The sequence below is a fragment of the Bombus terrestris genome, chromosome 16 (genome assembly GCF_910591885.1).
Source record: "Bombus terrestris chromosome 16, iyBomTerr1.2, whole genome shotgun sequence".
Taxonomy (NCBI): domain Eukaryota; kingdom Metazoa; phylum Arthropoda; class Insecta; order Hymenoptera; family Apidae; genus Bombus; species Bombus terrestris.
This window is the reverse complement of record NC_063284.1, coordinates 6,074,053-6,096,782: the sequence shown is the minus strand read 5'-3', so window position 1 is coordinate 6,096,782 and position 22,730 is coordinate 6,074,053. Positions and strand designations below refer to the sequence as shown.

Genomic DNA, 22,730 nt, shown 5'->3' with positions numbered 1-22,730 from the left:
GATACTAGTAATCGAAGTAACTCGATCTCCCGTAAAAACGTATACAAAGAATCCTATCCATATTGATCCTTTTTATAGCATGCTTCCCATTTTGCTTATGCCCATCGAAAATGACGTTGATTTTCTCCCCTTAAAAGCAGCATTAATTCCATCCACTTTCTCGTCGTTCGTTCGAAATACGCGTAGAATCGAAGAAAAGCAGCGAGACCATAACGCGACCTCCCACCAACGACGATACTAACCATACCTACGACTAGTTCTACGCCGTTAAATAAACGTTTGACTTCTCTCTCCCTCTTTCTTCCTCTGTCTCTCTCTTTCTCCCCGTCCAAGCCCGTTTTTCTGTGAGTCCATCTTTCGCTCTGCTCTCCGTTCCTCCCTGGTAAGGGAGAGCATGAGCGTGTAACATACAGTAAGCCGTATACAAAGGCCTGATTGCCGGACACTCGGTGAAATATGCCAGTTCCCCGCCAATAACCGGTATCGCGCTGTCCTCTCTTCACATTTGCGCTGTCTTCGCTACGTTCACGGCAGATCGGCGTGGAGTGGAAGGAGGACAACGCGGCGCACACATCACGTGGAGAAAGAGAAGGAGAAAGAGAATCAGAAAGACAGAGTTGAAAAAGGCGAACGAGAAATTGCTAGTGGAAGTAAACCGAGATACGAGACAATACTATGCCCGAGACAGATGCCACTGCGCGAAGCTTTTCTTTCGCGATAGTATGTTTCCACGATTAACTTTCTAAAATATCCGTTCCTTTCTCGGAACTCTCCTGCTTTTTTTCTATTACGTAGACAGTACATTGGATCGTTACGTGGATAATTCCACAAAATTAAGAGACACAAGAGGCAGAGGATGGTCAGGGAACAAGGAGGGATTTAAACGGCACTCATGAAGAAGATGGTTGTTGCGCAAAGAACAAGCACTCCATTCCGCGAGAGTTTCGTGCTACTCCGCTCGATCATGCATGTAAATGAATGGGAGCGTCACGAAGCCTGCGAATGTGCTCGTGCGCGCCGCTCCACAGTTTTGCAATCCCTTTTCGTACTTTCGCGGCGGTCGATATGCAACACACCACCACGGGAATCGCAGTCGTTCGGCAAACTCCTAAAAGATGGCTTGGCGTTTCCACGAAACTGCTGCTCTTTATCCTCTTCAAATTTTACTACGAACCCTCTTCTACGGTGGCTCGCAAAAGTATTCGTACACTTCCCATAGAAAATTTTTATGTGCATATTGTGCGTGTTACATGAAACATTTTGATATTTCATTAGCACTATAATGAGACACGATTGCCAAGATTATATTGGCAAAATTTGAATCCAATCTGAAAATATACATACAAGTTACAACATATTTATTGCAAATTTATATTTAGTAAAAAATTAATATATAGTATGAATAATCACTTCAAACATATAAAAAGTGTTAAAGGCGGTCCCAGTGAATGTTGAGACTTATTAATAAACTGCCGATTTTTATGCATTTATAGGAAATTCGAAAGTGCAAAATTGTACAGAATGCACATGATATCAAAAAACATATAAAGTATCAAAAGTATAGTGCTTTTTATAATATTCATCAAATGAAATAATTTTCTAGCAAGGTTCTACATTTTTAATTATATTGCCAAAAATATGGATTTGCATAAAAAGCCGCAGTCTACTTACCAATATCGTGGATGATTGCCTATTTTAAATACTTTTGTGATATCAGCAAAATATATATCTTATTTATTTATATCTACTGAATACATATCTTGTAACTTCTGCATACATCTTCAGACTCGTATAAAATTTTACTAATATAACCACAACAGTTGAGTGTCATTACAGTACTAATGAAATTTCAAAATGTTTCGTATAAAACACGTAATATGCGTATAAAAAGGTCTCGCCCAGCGTACGAATACTTTTGCAAGCCACTGTCGTTGATAAATCTCTTTCTTCCTTGTTGTTCCTTGACCAACTAAAATATAATCTTGAATCATTTCAACTTTCTAACACTTCTCGATCGGTGGTTAACAAGAGAGAAGAGCGCGAGTACAGAATTGGCTAGAAGAGATTGCCGCGGACAATTTCGTTCTATTTGCCGACAGCTGCGATAGCGAACAACTCTGCGGATTAATCACTTAGGAATGCGACCGCACTATGGTTAAAGAAAGACCCATCCACGCTAAACCGATTGGAAATCATCCCATTGGCCGATAATCATCCTCTATTGGCCGAGGTTCAAATCCGGGAATTCAATTGGAATTCCTATCAAAAGTAAGAAATATCGATGGATAAAAATATCTTGAAAAAGCATTCGTTAGTCGCGAAAGATCGGACGCGTAACGCGACTCTGTGCATTACGTGGGAGTGTTGGAAGATAGAGGGGACGAGAGACGAAGATTCAGCATTGTGCACCTCCGCTATTAAAACCAAGGTTACCGAGAAGCGTGCATCTTTCTTTCTCTCTTTCTCGCTCTGCGAGTCTCCAAACCGGACTAAATCTTATTATTATGTATACATTTCGTTGCACCGTCGATCTGAACGCTTAGAAATTCTCTCTCCTTATCTCTTTCTTCGAAAGATGTCCTCATCTACTTCTACGATTGCATAATCTTTTCTTAGCGCGAAAAGAATCATCTCCGTGTGGAAACTATTGGCGTTCGCTACTCTGTAAAACGGATTAAACATCTGTTTAATCGCGCTTTAGATAAAACTAACTACACGCGCGGGACAACCTTATCACGTCGGAATTTTATGCAATCGTAATCATATGCGATAAACTTCTATCCCGAACGTAGAAAACATAAAGCTAAGGGAAATGCATCGATTCAACAACTCGAAAAATCGAGAATGGTTTACTTTCGTGGGATATATTTTATGGCTGACCCAGCACGCCTGTATTCCTCTGTCAACAGCAGTTTTTTTGCCACGGTACACGCTCCTCCGTTTATCGTGTGAATACGTCGTAACCCATAGTAACCGCGAGCACCATTAATACACTGTGATGTCATCCCGAAGAAATGCATCGGTTCTTTGCGGCGTAAATCTTGCGAAATCATTGCTGGTCTCGGTATTGCGTTTGATTTTCCAGCGGAATTAACCAGATGCGTGCAACTACTATAGCTATATATAGTCCCAGTATTGATGGTACAAATGAGACGGGGATTATTCTACATGAAAGAACAGGCCGAAAATATAGACTAAATATTTTCATTCGAGGCTTCGTTTTCGAAAAAATCGAATTTGCAGATTTCTTTAGCATGCGTGAATTTGGCTAATTACCAAACGAGTGCAAGTAAACAATCATCAGGTGTTACTCTACGTGCGAAAATAAATGAAAAATGTAGAATAGAATTTGTCTGTTTAAGGGCTTAATGGCTAGTTCTCAAAAAAATTTAATTTGAACGTTCATGGTTGAGAATAGGCCTGATCAATTTTAAAATTTCATTTTTTCAGGAACGAAGTGTCCTATGTAGGAATTTTGTTCTATACACCTAATCTTCTGTCGATTATTCGCCCCTATACATTCCAGAATTAACCAAATTCAAGTATTCTTGACAAATCTTCAATCTTGATATTTTCGAACATGAATGAAAAAAATTTATTCCGTATTCTCGACTTGCTTTTCATATAGAATCACTCCCATTTCGAATTTACCATTAATATTAGGACATCCTTGCCGAAACATTAATTTTTTGAATGACTCCGAAAATAAATTCCTATCATTGGATAAGATATTATTGTACAATTAGTACAGAATATTAGTAGTTTGGTCTCACTCTCGAGCAGCTTTCAGCAAACCGCTGTAACTTTATATGTACCTAGTTTTTCGCCTGATACGAAAACGATCAACTTTGAGGTAAATTGATCGCGATATCTTTTAAATGGCCAGTTTATATTCTAAAAAGAGCAATAAAACTCGGTAAACAAGACGTACTTTAACTCTTCGAGTGTTTGTTTATAACTTGATCTTTATATTTTATTTATATTTTAATTTCCTGCTAGTTACTTTGTTGCTAATCTTGAAATCTTTTTACAATTTTTAGTAACTCATTCTTATTTGTTATAGTTTAAAATAAAGAATATTTTAATATGTACTATAGTTTGTGTAACATCTTGCTTTTTTTAATAATTTAGTTTCCAATTACACGTTTAATATAATAAATAAATCATTGTTTTTATAAGCTTCTTTTTATTTGGCTTGGTAATAAAATTTTTGTACAATGTCATTTTATTAAAAGTAAAATGCAACTAAGTAAAGATGTATTTTTTAAATATTTACTTAATAACTAATGTTACTAATGTAATGTAATGTAATGTAATGTAATGTAATGTAATGTAATGTAAGTAATATACAGACTAAGCACTCCAAAGGTTAAGAAATCTCCGAACTTTTTGATCTAAAAACATACGCAAAGTTTATTCGGACCATATGTTTGGATTCGTTCGATCAACAGATATCTTGCCAGTAATCGATATAACCTGTCCTAACCATTGCTTTGTGATGACACGAATTCGTCCATACGATGCGCCACCAACCACTAATAATAGTGTGCGTACGCACTGACATCGTCCTATTGGATCTTTCTTGATGACGTCAGTAGGGTTGACCAATGGTAATGGTCACGAAAGAGAGACAGAACACTAGCAGCGAACTTGACAAATCCGTTACTATTGTTTTAATAAAAAAATGAACAAATGTTACCCGATATGACCCAGATTTCTAGAAGTAACCTGCTTTGATATTGGCAGGTTAAAGAAAGCATAGATCATCGAGCTTTAAAATAATCAAACTCTTAAATGTTATACATAGGAAAAAGATGTAAAGATGTAAGAATAAGAAAGAACTATCTATTAATAATAATCATAATAAAAATTTAATTGAATAGGAAAATACAATTAAAGTTTCTAGTTCCTTATAGTTTGGAGGAAGAAACGATAGGTCTTTCGAATGACTTTCTTCTGATTCTCTTGTGAATAAAGTATGTAATATATTGTATATGTCGCGCGTGCCCGTCACTGCGCGCGAACTTCCCTTGGTTGCGGTCGATACGATTTCACCTCGTAGCCAGCAAATGCTACCACCAGAGGCGTACCCCACCAAACTAAATTTCGAGCTCGAGCATTTAAACCTCTGTCTTCTTTCCGTTCGCATTCGATCGATTTAACTTCAACTTGTTTCAGCGATTTGATCGTGTTTTCAAACACTTAAATTAATAAAAAAACTTTCTTTTTACAAAGCTATATTAGGCCTAACATATACCTAACGTATAGGATAATATAGATTAGTATAGCTAATATAGGATAGTATACATAATGTATAGAAAAAGAAAGTTTAAAGTAAACAATCAAAGAATGTTGTCAAGACAATCATACTGAACAACTTCTTCCGCTCGGCTTTAGTTTTTAAATTATTATTATTATTATATTATTTAATGATTCATTTTATAAATTTTTGTTCCGTAAATAGTCTTTCAATGATGGTAGATATATCCGTTACATGTTTAACCAATTGCAGATTAGAATAAAGTGCAACATTCTATACATCAATCAAATCAATTCATTGAAAATTGACAATGCATTTCAAGGTCATTAAAATCAGGTAGAATACGCAGAGTTATGTAATTAATTGCAAATTGTATTCTACAAGAGATAAAAATGAAGGAAATGATTACGATCGGCCAACTGAGGAAATTCGTAGCGACGCTTCTGATTACTGACAGCTACCCACGAGCACCATATCTGCAATCGTGCCGTACCCTACTACGAGAATTCCAAATTTGACTTTATAACTTCGAGCCACTTCCTTCCTGCACACATAACTTGATCTGACAAACAGAAACCATTCAGCTCGCCTCGAGAGATTTATATATGTGTAAAGATCAACTTTTCCACAATAATATCTTATCAATTTCGGCTGAAATTCGGCTGCTATAACTTGATATTCGATGAGACGCATTGAACATTTCTTGATCATTCGATTAAAATGAATGTGGCAAAAATATTGATAAATTTAAAATTTTCGAGATGCAAAGTAAGACATACGAATGAGAATTTGACACGACAGGAGAAAAGATGCGAAGAATTTTGCGAAAGAGCAAAGTGACGAAAGAAAATGGGAGAGATAAGAGTGGGAATTGGAAGGGATCGCGAAAGGATCAAGAAAAAAGAAAATGACAGTGGTCGATGAAAGTAAATGAAGGAACAAGAGAGGAAGGAAAGATATACGTATATACATACATATACATCTGTGTATTATATATATGTGCAACGGACGAGAAGGGAAAGAAAAGAGAGACAGAGAAACGGGAGAAGGGAGGGGGCAACAATATGGCCGTCTAGGAGAGAAACCAGCGCCGCCTGGCTGATTTTTCCATTCCCGCCGTGAAATAGTTTTCAATATACAAACTTTCTTCGCTTGGTTATAACCATTAAATAACATTCATGAATTATTTAGTATTATACGTTTGTAAATTTGATAAAAACTTGCTAAAAATTGTCATATAACCTTATGATATTATATACCAAGGTACTAGCATATATTGGAATATACCAAATGTATTCAAAATAATTATTTCTGGAATCTTGAAAACAGTATTTTATAGTAACATAAGATGATCATTTAATTATGAAAAAGTTTGTAACAATATATGCAACATTAATAATTGAAATACTGTCTGAATGGAACATATTTGTTATTACAACCACACCATACAACCTTAGAGTATCTGCAAGCAAATTAATTTTAGATTTGATGTCCATTCATTTGAAATAAGTAAATGTGCTAAGCAAAATCATTTTGAAGAATTTTGTCATTCACTTATTTACTTATTCTCCCTACTTTTACAAATAACATATAATAATTATATATACATATATAAGTAAAATTATAAACTTGTCAATCAATTATGAAAACCTCTAACATGAAATAGTAAGAATACAACCTCATCTTCTTACATATTTATACAGCAATTTCGTTAGCCATTTGTTAAAATCAACAGGTATAATAATTCGCAAATACACGATTAATTCTACTAATCCAAATAAAACCAAAAATATATCATATTAGCCTAACAAAAAGAAGTAGAAAAAGATTGGATAGTTACAAAGTAATCATTCGTGTAAAATTCTCGAGTAAAGACGAAAAGAAAAGATGAAGAACGCAGGATAAATGTTTAAACATTACACGAAAGTTAATAATCACGTAAGTTAGACAACTTAAATAGTATGTGTACGATGTGGTTGACCTGTACTCGCTCACCATTTTACTAATCATTGTTGCCACCATTCGGAAACAAAAATTGCAATCAACAAATACTTTTAAACCTCTCTCTTGTTGCAAAAAGACAATGAAAAAATTGCAATCGAAATCAATTTAAAACGCCGAAATCGAAATTTCGCGATGTAGACATTTTTTTTTCTTTTTTTATTAAGTCAAATACAGCAATAAGCGGTAAAACAAGACAGATGTCAATAAAAATTGTGAAAAACTTCTCGGTGATAAAATTACTTTATATTTTCGAAAGCGATTTGTAAAAAGGCACGAAATGCAAAATAATTTGAACGTCACAAACGATTCATAATATGAACAGAATGTAGCATTACACCTGTCTTTCATATGACAGTTCGATTGAATTTTGAACATTTGTCACGATAATTGCAACTTTCTACTCATTTGGAACAATAGGAATTCATAAAAATGTATTGCTTACCTTAATATGACAGGAATACAGAAGCTCACTTTAAACTTGGATGTAAACACAAGCATTTTTTAATGGAAGTCACACCAGGGCAGCTTAAATAATAAACGAAAAAACACTCTTTACATCGCGGGAAACGTTATTTCACTATTCGAGATTTTATTACGTTATTAAATACCACAATAAATATGAGAATTCACGATCTCTTCGGAAAACATCCATCGAAAACTAAAGATGGCAGCCATTCTTCTGTACAAAACAAAGGTTCACATCCACGGACTCGCAAGCAATGAAGCCTCGAAACCAGATAACTTCCGGCGCTACCATCAGCCCGCCATTTTCAATTATTCGAAAATGTATTAGCTTGTTCTCGATAAATGTACAATAAGATTTAATTCAACACTTCGACTACGTTACTTCATCACCGCAAGAGTATCGTCTTGACTTTTATTTATGAAGACGAAGAATATACTTATTTTTCGTCGCGTTAAATTTTAGATGTTAATATCATATATTACTGGTAGCTGGCGCCTAAATCGAATCGTCAGTTTAGAATGACATCTGGTTTGAAATATATGAACAAACTTTCTGCTGCCAACTTCAAGTAAAATAAGTAAGCATATACTTATTTTATGTTCGCCTCTTTTTCTTCGACAAAAAAAAGTAAATAAAAATTACAAAATTTACTACGTGTCGTTTATAATAGAACGTCGTTGTGTTAATAAGATGAATTAATGTTTGATTATTTCGCTCAACTGTTTTTAAATGTCAGTTATATCTCAATATCTTAATGAAAGTCAATTGACATTTAAATAATTATTGACATAAACGTCAGTGAGAAAGTTGGTAGTATTTGTCAAGCTTGCATGCTATGAAAATTTTACGATCGCTATATTGCTTAGATTATTGATTTCTAAGTATTTGCTATATTTTAGAAAAATAGTACTTACCCATATTTCATAATCAAAAATATTTTTAATTTAGTAATAGTGTAAATAGTATAAATACAGTGTCCCACAAAAGTTTTCTAATACTTACTGCAGGAAATTTTTATGATTATATGTGCATTAGATGAAAATTTCTGAAATTTCGTTAATACTGTAACGACACAATTATATATTGTGATCATAATAGTAAAATTTGATACCATTTCGAAACACAATATATACAGGAGTTAATGACGTTTATTGCAACCATATATTTAGTGAAAAATTAAAAGATCTGTTTCAAATTTTATCAGTATAATCACGATAGTTGTGTCTTGTTACAGTGCTAATGAAATTTCAAAATATTTTGTAAAATATACATACATAAAAAGTTTGTAAGAGTGTTCAAATACTTTTATGAGCCACTGTAAATTGAAAGTAGACTGGGTTTATGGAATATCGGTTGTATTAATTTAATAGTATTAATCTTTTATGTGTTTCTAAAAAAAATTGTTGAATAAAAATTAATTTCTTAGATTAAAGGAATTGAGATAATCATCCCTTCTTTTTAGTATATGGAAATGGCAGACACTGAACCACAATTAAAAGAACTTTTATTCCCAGCAGAAGAGACTTTATTTGAACAATTTTTAAGGTTTGGATTATATATTAGTGCATTATACCAAATTATATGTCTATTGGCAATACTAGTGGTTTTTCAAAGGGGCCCTTCCGATGGTATAGCTGCTTTAAAGGTATTGCATATATGTCTTATGATTAATTTAATTGACTTACAGATATTCTCAAGTTATGAATTAATAATAGGATGATCCAAGCGACGTGGAGTGTTCAGAAAATAGTCCTCAAGTAACCCCAAGGAGACCTCACAGACCACGGAAACAAGAAAAAAAAAAAAGACGCTGAATTGCTTCTTTGCCTGTACAAAAAATACATTATTGAATCATTTTTATATTTCTTAGGAAAACTACATTTATATGTTATTATTTGTGCAATTCTGATAAAGTATTATATGCGAAATGTATCGATTACATTTTAATTATTTAAGAAATATTTAAAAATATGAATGAAATAAAATTGTTTTTACAAAAACATATTTTAATTGTCAATCATTTCATATTTGTGTAAATTATTATATATTATTATATCATATGTCATATTAATATAAATTTGTATTTGTACCTTTAACAAATTTTGATATTATAAAAACAACGTATTTAAATAATATTTTTGCGTGAATACATTTATTATCGTAAAACTATTGTTACCGAATGTAAGATGAAAAATAAATCCTGAAAAGATGTAATCTGAATACATGCAGGAAACGCTAATAGCTTATAAAATAATTTATAATTATACAGGGTGATTCACATAATTTCTTTTTTGCCGAAATTAGGACAAAATCTTAGAGGAAAAAGATAAGATATACATATACACGAATATTTTTTCACAAATGCAATAATAGATGTGCATTTTACTACACATTACGATATTTTTTAAAATAAAAACATTCATTTTTTAATATATACAACATAAATCGAATCGCTTATTTAACTCGCTCACTCTACTTAAAAAGTATTGGGATAACATGATCGAAAACTGATTAGTATAAAAAATATTTTCTTTAATTTTGTGGAATTTATCATATCAAAATCAAAAAAGATATAACGCAGTAAAGCTTATATTTATGCTTTTTTTGTCTTTCATATGATAAATTCTATAAAAATAACTTTATATTTAATAACAAACTTACATTTCATTTTTTTTCATATTAATACACATATCACATGCTATAATTGACTATAACTGATTCTCAATGTTTTAAATATTTTACTGAATAAATGCTCTCTTTATCAAAATTTAAAATTTCGATTAAAAAAATCGATCTTTCTATATACCAATGTTGATCAAAACGAAATGCGCAATCTACAGGCAACAAGTAACAACTCTACGAAGAAGATATATCTTGTATCCCATGCTTTAGCGTTATAGGTTATTCTATTTTTGCATTTGTTTAGATTTATACTTTTTAATTTTAGGGACGTAAATAATAGTAGCAATAAAAGTATAAAAATGGTTTTCATAAACATTATAATTGTCAAGCTTTACTGGAATTAATTGGTTCTAACATTATGCTTTAACCCTAAAAATATGAAAAAGTAAATATGATCATATTTCCCAAATTATATCTTCCGCTTCATTAAGAGAATAATATAAGATGTTGCATTCAACGGGAGTATTGTCACCACAAGACATTTTGGTAGAAGTTAGAAAATTTATTTCCGGAGCTGTTCGGCCGACTCATAGTACAAGCACGCTTGATGTAACGCGAACAGCTTTGACTTTACTTCGAAATGTACCTGCCGCAAGAGATGCAGTACTCGAATATTTCTGCAATGTATTTTTCATTGCAGTTACCAAATATGTTCGTCAGCTGGAAGTAAGTTTAGTAATTGTGCAATGATTGCACAAAATGCATGATACAGTTAAAGATTTCTGTAAAATTATATCTCATTTTTCTAGACAAATCAAAACTTAGCGATATGTGAGGAATCTATAATAGCAGAAATCCACAATGTTTTAAGTAGCTTTATTAATGGCAATCCAGAAGCATGGGCACCAATTATTTCGGCATGGTCATTAGAATTATTAGGTATGCAATCATTAAATTGTTTGAAGTCAGATTGTTAGAAATAATATTAATTTTATTACAGGTAAACTTTCTTCAGAATATGCAAAACGTGGAAACTTACCTGCAAATGCTGGAATTAATGATTTCCTTCAACAATGGATGTCTTGTTGTGCTACCCGTACTTTAATCGATATCACTGCTCAATGTCTTCAATGTCTTATGCATTCAGATACAGGATCTTGTATTAAAGCACTATTAGATACTAGTGTATTACATAGTCCTCATTTTGATTGGGTAGTGGCTCATGTTGGAAGTTGTTTCCCAAATACAGTTATTACCAGAGTGTTATCGTGTGGTTTAAAAGATTTTTGTGCAATGGACCATGAACATAGTGTTAAAGATCCAAAATTGAATTCAGTAGTTGGAATTTTGGGTCATTTGGCTGGTAGTCACTTTCAAGATATTACAGCAGCATTATTAGACTTATTCAAGGTAAAAACTGTTCTACATACTATCATGTTAACTAATGCTTCTCAAAATACATTTAATAATAATATTAGTAATAATAACAACAACAACAATAATATTTTCAGTGGAGCCTGCAGGAAGATGTAAATGTCGATGAGGATACAAAGAATCAAAAATTGGCTACTGTTCCATTTCTTTTAAATCTGGCTTCTCTTTCGCAAACTCTTTTAAAAGCAATAACTAGTGATGTATTACAAACATGTAAGTAAATGTATCTAACGTTATAGAGATAAAGTATAATTTATCTGTTTTATTGTAGTAAAGCCAGATATAATCCCGCAGTTAGCTTTATTTGCTTCAGACTGGTGCAAATACTTTGATAACCAACCTGAAGCCCTGATAGATCTAACTGTTCATCTGATATTAGGATGTGAACAAGGAGCATCTCAGCTAATAAATATTTTACTAGATGCAAGTTTAAATACAAGTAATGTTGGATATCATAGTGTTAACGCTGCTCAAAGTGTAAAAAGCGTATGTTCTGAGATACTAGAGTTAGTATTGCAAGAGATAGATCTACTTTTGAGGACACATGGACCACAATCTGCAAATATTGCCTTACTAAATTCAGTCAAACAAGAATTTCCAGTAATATTACCATTACTTTTGAATCAAAATCCACTGCGAGTTCAAACAGCTATCAGGCTGCTATGTTTTCTTGGAAGTCAAAGTCCTAATATGTTAATATCTGCAGCATCGTATATGTTAATCAAAGCTGTAACTACTTTCCATCTTGCCGCTCTGATTCGGCTTGTTTCTAATAACATTGTATTATTTTCCTCTAATAATTCTGAAACGGAAAATGTATTAGCCAGCTACAGTTACTTTACACAAGTAGTTGAACAAGCACTTAGAGAAATAAACTACAAAAATGTAGAAAAACAAGAAACAAGACAACTCTTTCAAAATCTTACAATATTGCTAAAGTAAGTACATTAAGGTAAATGTGTTTTTATACATTTTTATACATTTGTATAACTTTATATACAATTTTTATACATTTGTATAACTTTGCTTTAATAGGTGGGAGAAGTATAACAAGGCAGTAGTACTCCGGTCAAAAATGATAACTCAAGCTATAAAATCCAATCTACGCCAAATCTCCACTCTGTTAACAAAAACAACTGACTTTGATTTGGCTAATGATATTGCTAAAATGTTAGACTTATTTAGTATGCCTGAAAAAGATAATTTTTCCCCAAATGTAGAACTCACCTTGAAATTAACGAGAGCTGTGATACAGTATTTCTTTTTATGCATAACAGAAGATGGTAAGTATTCAGTTAGTCTCTTTTTTTATCAAAAACTTAGAAATAAAATTTCAATAAAGTTCTAAATTTTAGACATCACACGAAAACAACAGGGTGTGAAGATCGTTTGTCATTTGTTAAAAGATTTAACTTTTTATTCACCATGTGCTCGAGTTTTAGCTCTAAGAGAAATTCTAGGACATAGTATCAATAATAATCCTGCAAAATATTTTGGTGCAAAAGAAAAATTTGAACCAGAGTTTGAGGAAACGTTACTTTTGCATCAAAACCACAAACAGGTAATGGTTTTATAAAATATTTAAAAATTAATAACTGCTATTGAGAATTATATGAATCTTATCCTACTTAGGTTACGAGTACGATGTTAGCTCAGAAACATTCTTCAGTGTTTCACGCTGGAGTAATTGGACATGGTCCTCGGAGACCGCCACCAGAAAATAATATCGATAAAGAAATTATTGCTCTCAATAAAATATTGCTGATTGATGTTATAAAGGTAAAATTTCCAAAAATATCATACAATTATTGGATAAAATTATTAAATAATTTATTCAATGCCTAAACTCAATAGGCATGTTGTAGTAATCGTGAACCGGAACGATATCCTGTGAACCTAGATGCTTTAACAATGGTCAGTTTATTGTTAGTTGAACTAGTTTCACCTGATGTTATGTATAATGGATTACCATGGCCTGATGAAGAATTTACAAAGGTATCATATTAATAATTTTGAAGTATTATAATTGTAATGCTAACAGTTGACTTTAATATAATGTTTCAATTACTATATTAGGTTACTATAGAAAGAGATTTGCAAATCCATCGAACATTCAAGGATGTCCCATTATTATGGACATTATTAGAACTGACAGCTTGGTACAGACCAGCCTTAGCATACTGCTCAGTTCTATTGAGAGGTATTGCTGCCACAGTTATGGCTAACTGGAATATAGAAGAAGGTATTTTACTCGTGAGTGTTATGGCACTTGGTCAGTTATTACCACCTCCATTAGCAAGCATAAGGGATGTTCTGCCAGTTTTAGAACCGCATCAGGTAGATTTCTATGATTAAATAATAACCTCATACACATACATAATATTTGAAATTAAAATAAAACGTATCTTATTGTAGATAAATACTATAATGAAAGAATGTGTATGGGCTTACATGCGTGAAAATGTTCCATCACCTGCTCTCTTTACACGTAGCGAAGGAGCTAACATAGCTTGGCGAGACACGGACACTTCTACTCCAAATTCACGGTTTACAGAAACACTTCGTTTAGTTTTGTTATCCAATATTCATACATTGGGTCCACTTTATGCTGCTCTTTTCTTACAATAAAAATAAATAGTTAAATTTTCTACCATATGTACATATTTTTATGAATAAAATGATATAAATCTAAAAAATTAATGTTATATTAAGAAGATATTTAGAATAAGTATTAACACATCCTTTAAATTTACATTTTTGTAAAAAATATTTCTAGATTATTTTATTAAATTACATTTGTAGAACAACTTCTCAAATAATATTGCATTAATATAGTTTGTATTTATTTAAAATGATATTGTGGATTAATGTCTAAACATTGGGTTCGCCATTCATTATCCTTGAAGTGTATAACAATAAATACATTTTTAATCATGTTTTCATAACAACTCTATGTATAAAATAAAAGGTACCATTTGTATTATATAAAATAGGAATTTTTTAAGTTTACTAATATCTGAATACAACTAAATAATATACAGTATAATACGATATACAAATACAATGCAGATAACTTATAAATAATTTTTTCCAATTTCATCTAATTATGTCGAATGAATATTACTTTCATTCACTTAAATGTAGTTCGCTACTTTCAAATGCTAGTAAAAAGACAAATTAATACAGGTCAGACTAAAAAGGAAAACAAAACAAATAATAAATTTTAATTTTTATAAAAGCATATTCACTTCTAAATACATACAAGAAAGAAATGTTACTTTGCTTTGTATCATTATTAATATAGGAATGATATCTATGATGAGCGAACACTGTACGAATTAATTGGTTGTACGAATACCCTAGGTGGGTGTCTCGTCCTGACGAAATGATTATACATTATGCAATGATTCGTTTCACATAAACGTCACGATCTTAATCGCGCGCTTTAAGAGAGTCTTTTACATAACCCCGTTTTATTCGGAGCATAAAACACTAGTAAAAAATGCTGAAAATATTTAATCACTTTCTTCCTATGTACACTGCTCGTTGTCTGGAAGATATAACATCTTGTGTGTAAATCCAGAACATTCAAACTACACTGAATGTCTGTATTTACATTCGAGCATTTTACATTTTACACGTTCGAGTGCAAACTTCTACGCTTTGTCAACGTGTTACATTATTCAAAATTCCATTTGATATAGATTGACACAGTGTAGAATCACTATTTATGTTTCACATATAAAAGGAGGTATTATTTTTCATGATGTACAAATAAACAATATTAATTGCAAAATCTATAGATGGTAGTTGCGAAACTGATACATGCTTGCGAGCAACTGATACTTAATTGAATATTTTTTGAGTATGCTACAATCATATGTAAAAAATAAAAGAAAAAAACTATTACGTAATATGTACGTGTATTTATATATGTGATCTTCTCAACGGCAAACAAAGAATAAAAATGTATGATTTGATTCATATTGAAGACCTTCCATTACTCTATCAAGTAATTAACAGTATTTGATGTCAAATGGACTTACTTTACAATAAATTATTATTCAGTTCTTCAGAATTAAAAAAGTTCACTTTTAAAGTCTATGTAAATTGAGTTTAGAAAAGTAGTGTACTCATGCCACCCATTTCACTTTGTTCTTTAACGAAGATCTCGAAGTACTGGTATATGATTGTGACGGCGAGTAAAATACCAGTACCTGAACCGATTGCACCAAGGAAATCAGCCAGTACAGACAGAGCACCGATACACAATCCACCAAATGCCGCCGCGGTCGGAATATATCTATTCAATTCATGAATCATAGAATTGTCTCTATGGCCTCTCATTACCATCTGTTGTTCTTTTAATTGTTTTGCGACCTGTAGAATAATTTTAGGTTCGATTAAAATACAATATCTATTAAAAACATAAAGAATGAAAATAATATAATAAATTCTTACGGCTTTTGCTGAGCTGCCAGAAACCTCAATCCACGTTTTCGAAAAGAAAGCACAAGAACCAAGCATAAAGAGAATATAAAGAATAGCATGAATGGGATCCTGAAGTATATGTCCCACAGATTCTGGTGGTGACAAATAATAACATAATCCTCCAACGGGGTAAGATCGCGCTGGACCACCACCACCAATGTCGGACCATACTCCCAACAAATTCACGATAATATTTCCTTGAAATTTGACTGCCAACATTTGTGAAATAACATATAAATTTGACACCAATGCAGATTGGAGAATGATAGGAATATTGCTTGTATAAAACAATTTGATAGGGTAGCTGCTGTATTGTCCTCTGTATCTGGCAGATTTAATTGGCAAGTCAACGCGGAATCCCTAGAAATAAATACATAATTAGAATTTTAATTGATATTTTCTCAAATTAAAAATAATTTTATTCTATTACCTGGAAGTAAATTACAATAGCAAATACTAGGATTGTAGCAAGTAAGTTCATAAGATTAGGAAGGTTTTGTCTGTAGAACGCTTCGCGGAGAGCTCGAACTTTGTCTTGTCTTGTAGCAAGTAAATGAAACAATGCGATTACTGCGCCCTCAAATTCTGTGCCACGTCCTAATGACAATGAAATAAATACGTTGTTATAGTTACAATATTCAGGAATATCAATAGAAAAATGAAAATAAGATCATACCAGTATTAACAGTAGCTGGAGAAAATGCTTTCCATACAATTGTTTCACAAATATTTGTAGCAATAAAAAGAGAGATTCCACTTCCTAATCCATATCCTTTTTGGAGCAATTCATCCAATAATAATACAATCAATCCAGCAACAAATAATTGAATAATAATTAATAAACAAACACCAGCTCCAATTTCTGTTGGATCACCATACATTCCAGTCATTACATATACAATAGCTTGACCAACAGTGATAACCATTCCAAATACTGCAAAAAGTAAAAATTAGATTGCATGTTACAACTTAAAGGCATACAATATTTTTGAAGGTACATTGTGCTTTTCTTACATTTTTGAGCACCATTGAAGAGAGCTCTATCTTTTGGAGTATCACCAACTTCAATTATTTTCGTACCACTCAACAGTTGCATAATCAGACCAGATGTAACAATGGGAGAGATTCCCAACTCCATAAGAGTTCCTCTATTTGATGCAAGTATAACTCGAATCCAATAGAAGGGATCTGCACTGTCCGAAGACATAATTCCAAATAGAGGAATCTGGGAAGACAGAAAATGTTTTATTAAACACAAAAATTTCATTGAATAGACACAGTGCTTATTACAAAGTAACTCTTACCTGACAACATACTAAGAAAATGAATAAGGTAATCGCAGTCCATAATACCTTCTCTCGAAATTGAATCTGTAAAAATGTTTGATCTCTTAAATTACTGTTTAGAGCATAAAGAAGCTAAAAACATTTAAAAGAAAACATTTAAATGAAGCTGAATTTGATTAATACATCAATAGAGAAACCTTTTTAAAAGATCATAAATAAGATTAATTTTAAGCGACTGGAATACACTACATAATGTAGTACAAAAATAAATTGACATAGACTTACTTTACGTTCCGGCTTCTCTATTTCCGGAAGTATACTGCAAAACGGCTTTATCACCTCTAGAAATTTGACTGAAAAACATACAGTGAAAAGTTAATTCTCACGTTAACAAAATACCGAACTAGAAACTAAAATATTAGAAGTTCAACGAAGCGAACAATATGTTGTACGAGAAACGAAATTAAGAGGTTACGGTTATCGTTAATCACAGCAATTGTAATCCTGAATAAAAGATTTTCTGAATTTCTGACTGGGAACAGTGTACTTACATCCCATTTTGAATCCGAGATGTAACTATTCTAAAGGATCACGATGCTACGACGCTTTCCACTTACTCTATAATCAACAATGCCGCGAAGACACTAGATTAAAGTAAGAATCCGAGCAAACTCGGCTGCGTATGCTCGATTGGCAAAGCGTAGCGAGTCGTGGCTCCCTTCGTCGACACGTATCAATATGCTATTGTCACGTGACCTGATGATGTTGGCCGGCACGAGTTAGAAATTCTTGGAAATGATGTTAGATGGCGCTATAATTATGTTAAATGCGCACGTGCGCATTGTCAAATGTTTTTTTTAAATTCCTTTGATTTAACATGTTCCTTGTATACTTCTTGGATGCAAACTGGTAAATAATTTTTCGATAAACGTATGACATCAATACAGGTATAGAAGGTAAATTAAAAATCATGAAACTTTGACAAATATTTTTATTACAATTCATGAATACGATACGTATACAAGGTGATATAATATAGAAATAAATGGTATACAAAAATTATTTTTTAACATAGTGCATTTTCTCATCTAAAAGTTGTATAACTTTGTCTTATTGTATATTTTTAAACTTTCGTCGGAGTTTTTTAAAGTTTGTCTTCAAGATATTCATTACTCTTTGTAACAGAACGTGTTACGTCAAACTGTAATCTTTACAGAATTGAATTCTCGTTGATGAACAATTCCTGAGTTTTGGTGTCATAAAGCCTGGTATTCTGTTTATTAAAGTACCTAGATGAAAATAGGCTACGTCTCCTATCAGAACAACGTTAGAAAGATCGAGCATTAATTCTGAAAATAAAATTCAATTATTTTTACTTGTTACTTCGTTATGAATTTTTCCATTATAAATTTTCAGAAAACAGAAATATGACTAATGGACCACCTATCATACGAAAGAGAAATTCAACGGTGAGCGTGTTAAAACTTCAATATTTCAAATTTGAAATTAGTTTAAAAAAATTTATAAGAAAGATAAATTGTTGGAAAATTTATAAACATAATTTTGGAAAAATATATAATTATTTATAAATACTGTTGTCATAGGAATTTCAACTTATAATTACAAAACAAGATATAATATAAACATAAATTTAACATAAATATAAATAAATATAAATATAAAAATTATTTTCTGATATATATCGTACGGAATACAAATTAAATCAACAAAGAATGTACTAAAACTTAAATATTTCAAATTTTAAGTTAGTTTAGAAAAAATTATTAGAAAAGATAAATAATCAGGAAGTCTATAGGAATAATTTTGAAAAAGTCTAAAGTTATTTGTCAAAATATCGTTATCGTTTAAATTTTAACTTGTAATCACAAGACAATTTATATTGACTTACATAAATTTTCCATTAGGAGACAATGCGTAGGAACTGCGAGTTACATAGTTCTTGTCGATTGTTACATAAATATTTATCGTAAAAACGGAGACAACGAATTTGCACGCGCAATTTTCAAATTATAATGTATAACAGGCATTTTCAAAATCGACAATAAAATTTTTAAAAGGATTTAAGTTACAAATTGCAGAATGCGCGTTTTAATATAAAAAATTGTTTTTGCTGTAGAACTATTTTTATATTTTTAGATAAATAATCTTTGATTTATACTTGTACTTGTATACTTGTACGAACAAATTTATGATTCTAAAGAAGGAATATATTTATTCAAAAACCTATAATTCAAATTTTTATTTCTGGTTTGACCGAGGATCATGTATATATTTTTAAGGGAACATTACCTAATTTCTTTGAAGCGACATTATTGCAGAAAATTACTCATAATTGTCATTTACGAAGAAAATAAATAATAATAATAGTGGTAATAAATAATCAGTCAAATTTATCTTTATATAAATATAGGTTATCCTAGCATCAGACATAATAGCAATATTGATTTTATTAGCAGTTTATGCTATTGTCTACTAATATGTACATTCTAAATAATTTGCTATCAGCGAGGAGTGAATGGGGAAATACTATATAAGGAGCAAGCAAGATAACTGTCGGAATTATTTCCATATTTTTCCTTGGAAAGTGTTCTACGAAAATTGTCAGTTTTCGTCTATCTTTTCGAACATATTAGCATTGTCTCATATACAATGCAAAATATTGTTGGTATAGTTTTACTTCTCGGACTATATCTTGGCTTTTTCGTTCATGGCGGGTAAGTGAAAGGATTCTTCTGAAACTCATAGAATGTCAGTCATTTGCGCACAAAGATTATAAATATAAACAAATGATTTTTTTATTGATCTTTAATCGATTATTTGTTTTTAAGCATCAGAGAAAATATGAACTCTATTATCTATCTATACTAATATTATAAAGAGAGAAGGTTTGTGCGTAGAATGTGTGTATAATTTCAGAAACTATTCAACCGATTTGGATAATTCGTTCACAGTTGGAAAGTACATTTCCTCCAAATGGACACAGATTACATTTCATTATGCTTATTCCTTCGGGCTTCAAAAACCGAACAATGAACATAAATGAGACCCAAGTCTGATTAATGTAACTTTGTTTCAAATACTATTTACTATTTACTATATTGATTTCTATTACGAATAAATGACAGGGATTTTAGAATCGCGAAGTTAAATTCATATTAGTTCTTAGTTATGCGTGGACGAAATCTAGGTAACAACTAGTATGTATATATATAAAATACGAAAATTATAAAAGCCACGTGAATAAAAATATTCTCTTATATTACGAACTGTATTATAAATGTGAAAACTTCCGATAGTTCGTGAGAATTATTGTTCCGTACTATTTGAAATAATTGCCTTTTTTTGTTATTCGCAGAAAAACTCATGGAAAACGAAAAGATAACCATGGATTAGTTATTGAACCAATAGTTGGCAGGTTTCAACATAGTGAAGGTCCTTTATGGAATCATCATTCACAAAAACTTTCTTTTGTTGATATTGAAGCACAAAAAATATGTAGGTTTGACCCTGTAACAAAAGATCTTTCCTGCATATTCATAGGTAATCATTAATATTGTATATTTAGAGTCTGTAAAAAAGAAAACAATTTCATTTTCGTAAATTAATATTGATTTCTGAATTAATGATTAGAAAATGGACCAGTTGGATTTGCTATTCCTATTAGAGGAGAACCTAATAAGTTTGTAGCTGGTAGTGGTACAGATTTCATCCTAGCTACATTGGATAGTCATGAGAATACTACAGAATCACTTCCTGAAATACTTGCTGTTGTTGATACAGATCGCAATGGTACTAGGTGGAATGACGGAAAGGCAGATTCTTCAGGAAGATTCTGGGGTGGTTAGTTGAAAATTATCAGTCTAATAGATAAAAATAATAACTTAAGCATACTACATGTTTCATTTACATTTCTATAGGAACAATAGGACCAGAAGTAAATGAAGTTGTTGTTCCTAATCAAGCGTCTTTCTATCGTATTAAGTCTGATTTCAAACCAAAAAAGGAATTATCTTCTGTTACTAACAGTAATGGATTAGCTTGGAATCTGCAGGATGATACATTGTATTATATTGATACTCCTACACTTCAAGTAGCTGCATTTGATTTTGAGCCCATCAATGGAACTATATGTATGAAACTTTTGAAAAACATTAAATATAAAGAACAAAACTCATGTTGAATTAAATTTGTAATAAATATAATTCATTTCAGCTAATAAAAGGATTGTATTTGATCTTAAAAAAAATAATGTTTCTGGACTACCTGATGGTATGACTATAGACAAAAGTGGAAATCTTTGGATAGCTTTATATGATGGAGGTGCTGTAAGTATTGTTGTAAGAGTTTTATATATAATTAACAATATGTTTATGAAATAAATATAATATAAAACAATAATATGAAAAAATGTATTATATAATAGGTAGTCAATGTTAATCCTCACACTGGCAAAGTAATACGTTTTGTGAAACTTCCTGTTCCAAAAGTAACTAGTTGCACATTTGGAGGGCCTTTGTTAGATACTTTATTTGTAACAACATCTAGCCGTGGTTTAAGCAAAGAGGAACTTAAAAAACAACCACATGCTGGTTATGTTTTTGCTGTAAAAGGCTTAGGAGCACATGGCCTTCCTACAAATTTATTCAAAGCATAATAATTTTTAATAAAGAATATTCTTATGCACTTTATAATTATTCTGCACAAACAATATTAAAAAAAAGAAAAAACAATAAAGATAATTAAGTAAAACTTCTGCATTCTTTTATTTTTTAAATTTTAGGAACAGTAATAAAATTATTAACCTAGCATTAAAAACACATCATCACTATTAACAATTCCGTAAATTAGTTACATTATATTGCATGAGTGTAATATAATTACATTATGTTGCACAATCAATTTTTATATCGTTAACTGTAATTTCATTTTTTTATCAAACATCACTTAATAGTATTATTGTTTTTTATCTTGTTCATTTTATAATTAAATGATAACCTTAACATATCTGTGTCGTAATGGATTATTGTATGTATATACCATTAAATGATATTAGTAAACTACTGTTATGTACTATCTACTAGCTAGGATTATCAAAGTACTAGATACTGTTATCAAAGTTCATAAGCCACGATATATAATGAAGAAT

General features: G+C 31.4%; 5 protein-coding genes and 1 long non-coding RNA gene across 17 annotated transcripts in view; 3 read left to right on the top strand and 3 right to left on the bottom strand.

The window, feature by feature from the left end:
- LOC100645102 overlaps positions 1-7,994 on the bottom strand; it is a 32,067-nt gene extending 24,073 nt beyond the window's left edge. For 6 of the 7 annotated variants that reach the window (XM_048413215.1, XM_003401688.4, XM_012317718.3 and 3 more), the window contains exon 1: positions 7,707-7,966. The gene's annotated coding sequence lies outside the window, so the exon portion shown is untranslated. Of the gene's footprint in view, positions 1-7,706 lie in introns of all 7 variants that reach the window. The other variant, XM_012317717.2, reaches the window with a different exon arrangement.
- Positions 7,995-8,261: 267 nt separating this feature from the next.
- On the top strand, positions 8,262-9,734 carry LOC100644983 (protein MANBAL). 5 transcript variants are annotated; one of them, XM_012317710.3, is made up of 3 exons: positions 8,262-8,357; positions 9,193-9,375; positions 9,446-9,734. In XM_012317710.3, the coding sequence occupies exons 2-3, from the start codon at positions 9,196-9,198 to the stop codon at positions 9,542-9,544; spliced, it is 279 nt and encodes a 92-aa protein (XP_012173100.1). In that variant the 5' UTR covers positions 8,262-8,357; positions 9,193-9,195; the 3' UTR covers positions 9,545-9,734. The 5 variants fall into 5 exon arrangements, with proteins under 5 accessions (XP_012173100.1, XP_012173099.1, XP_012173098.1 ...); XM_012317709.3 differs by lacking the exon at positions 8,262-8,357 and adding an exon at positions 8,397-8,536; XM_012317708.3 differs by lacking the exon at positions 8,262-8,357 and adding an exon at positions 8,414-8,461.
- An 836-nt stretch (positions 9,735-10,570) lies between these two features.
- Positions 10,571-15,276, top strand: LOC100644622 (integrator complex subunit 5). Of its 2 annotated transcripts, XM_012317707.3 has the most exons (11): positions 10,571-11,078; positions 11,162-11,291; positions 11,353-11,762; positions 11,864-11,999; positions 12,058-12,724; positions 12,822-13,069; positions 13,142-13,347; positions 13,419-13,565; positions 13,641-13,781; positions 13,863-14,123; positions 14,202-15,276. In XM_012317707.3, exons 1-11 carry the CDS (start codon positions 10,857-10,859, stop codon positions 14,412-14,414), a joined length of 2,781 nt encoding a protein of 926 aa, XP_012173097.1. In that variant the 5' UTR covers positions 10,571-10,856; the 3' UTR covers positions 14,415-15,276. The 2 variants fall into 2 exon arrangements, with proteins under 2 accessions (XP_012173097.1, XP_048269164.1); XM_048413207.1 differs by lacking the exon at positions 11,162-11,291 and having other exon boundaries at positions 10,972-11,078.
- LOC100644740 (protein transport protein Sec61 subunit alpha) lies at positions 15,001-18,294 on the bottom strand. Its single transcript, XM_003401685.4, has 8 exons — positions 18,115-18,294; positions 17,849-17,916; positions 17,582-17,647; positions 17,292-17,502; positions 16,954-17,211; positions 16,708-16,874; positions 16,248-16,637; positions 15,001-16,166 (listed from the first exon to the last, which is right to left on the bottom strand). The coding sequence occupies exons 1-8, from the start codon at positions 18,119-18,121 to the stop codon at positions 15,903-15,905; spliced, it is 1,431 nt and encodes a 476-aa protein (XP_003401733.1). The 5' UTR covers positions 18,122-18,294; the 3' UTR covers positions 15,001-15,902.
- A 242-nt stretch (positions 18,295-18,536) lies between these two features.
- LOC125386528 lies at positions 18,537-19,978 on the bottom strand. Its single transcript, XR_007226764.1, has 2 exons — positions 19,473-19,978; positions 18,537-18,912 (listed from the first exon to the last, which is right to left on the bottom strand). It is a non-coding gene; the product is annotated as an uncharacterized LOC125386528 (long non-coding RNA).
- Positions 19,979-20,115: 137 nt separating this feature from the next.
- Positions 20,116-22,333, top strand: LOC100644382 (regucalcin). Its single transcript, XM_003401682.4, has 6 exons — positions 20,116-20,298; positions 20,940-21,124; positions 21,215-21,424; positions 21,502-21,714; positions 21,797-21,909; positions 22,008-22,333. The coding sequence occupies exons 1-6, from the start codon at positions 20,234-20,236 to the stop codon at positions 22,236-22,238; spliced, it is 1,017 nt and encodes a 338-aa protein (XP_003401730.2). The 5' UTR covers positions 20,116-20,233; the 3' UTR covers positions 22,239-22,333.
- Positions 22,334-22,730: the final 397 nt, after the last annotated feature.

Bases quoted from the DNA above. Each gene is read 5' to 3' on its own strand.
- LOC100644983 (XM_012317708.3), top strand. From the start codon at position 8,429: ATGTTTGATTATTTCGCTCAACTGTTTTTAAAT. The intron at 8,462-9,192 runs GTCAGTTATATC...CCTTCTTTTTAG, and splicing joins TCGCTCAACTGTTTTTAAAT to TATATGGAAATGGCAGACAC. The intron at 9,376-9,445 runs GTATTGCATATA...AATTAATAATAG, and splicing joins ATGGTATAGCTGCTTTAAAG to GATGATCCAAGCGACGTGGA.
- LOC100644622 (XM_012317707.3), top strand. From the start codon at position 10,857: ATGTTGCATTCAACGGGAGTATTGTCACCACAAGACATTTTGGTAGAA. The intron at 13,070-13,141 runs GTAAGTATTCAG...TCTAAATTTTAG, and splicing joins TTTATGCATAACAGAAGATG to ACATCACACGAAAACAACAG. The intron at 14,124-14,201 runs GTAGATTTCTAT...ATCTTATTGTAG, and splicing joins CAGTTTTAGAACCGCATCAG to ATAAATACTATAATGAAAGA.
- LOC100644740 (XM_003401685.4), bottom strand. The intron at 17,648-17,848 runs GTAAGTCTATGT...ACATTTTTACAG, and splicing joins TAGAGAAGCCGGAACGTAAA to ATTCAATTTCGAGAGAAGGT. The intron at 16,875-16,953 runs GTATGATCTTAT...CATTGTCATTAG, and splicing joins TCCAGCTACTGTTAATACTG to GACGTGGCACAGAATTTGAG.
- LOC100644382 (XM_003401682.4), top strand. From the start codon at position 20,234: ATGCAAAATATTGTTGGTATAGTTTTACTTCTCGGACTATATCTTGGC. The intron at 21,125-21,214 runs GTAATCATTAAT...ATTAATGATTAG, and splicing joins TCTTTCCTGCATATTCATAG to AAAATGGACCAGTTGGATTT. The intron at 21,715-21,796 runs GTATGAAACTTT...AATTCATTTCAG, and splicing joins GCCCATCAATGGAACTATAT to CTAATAAAAGGATTGTATTT.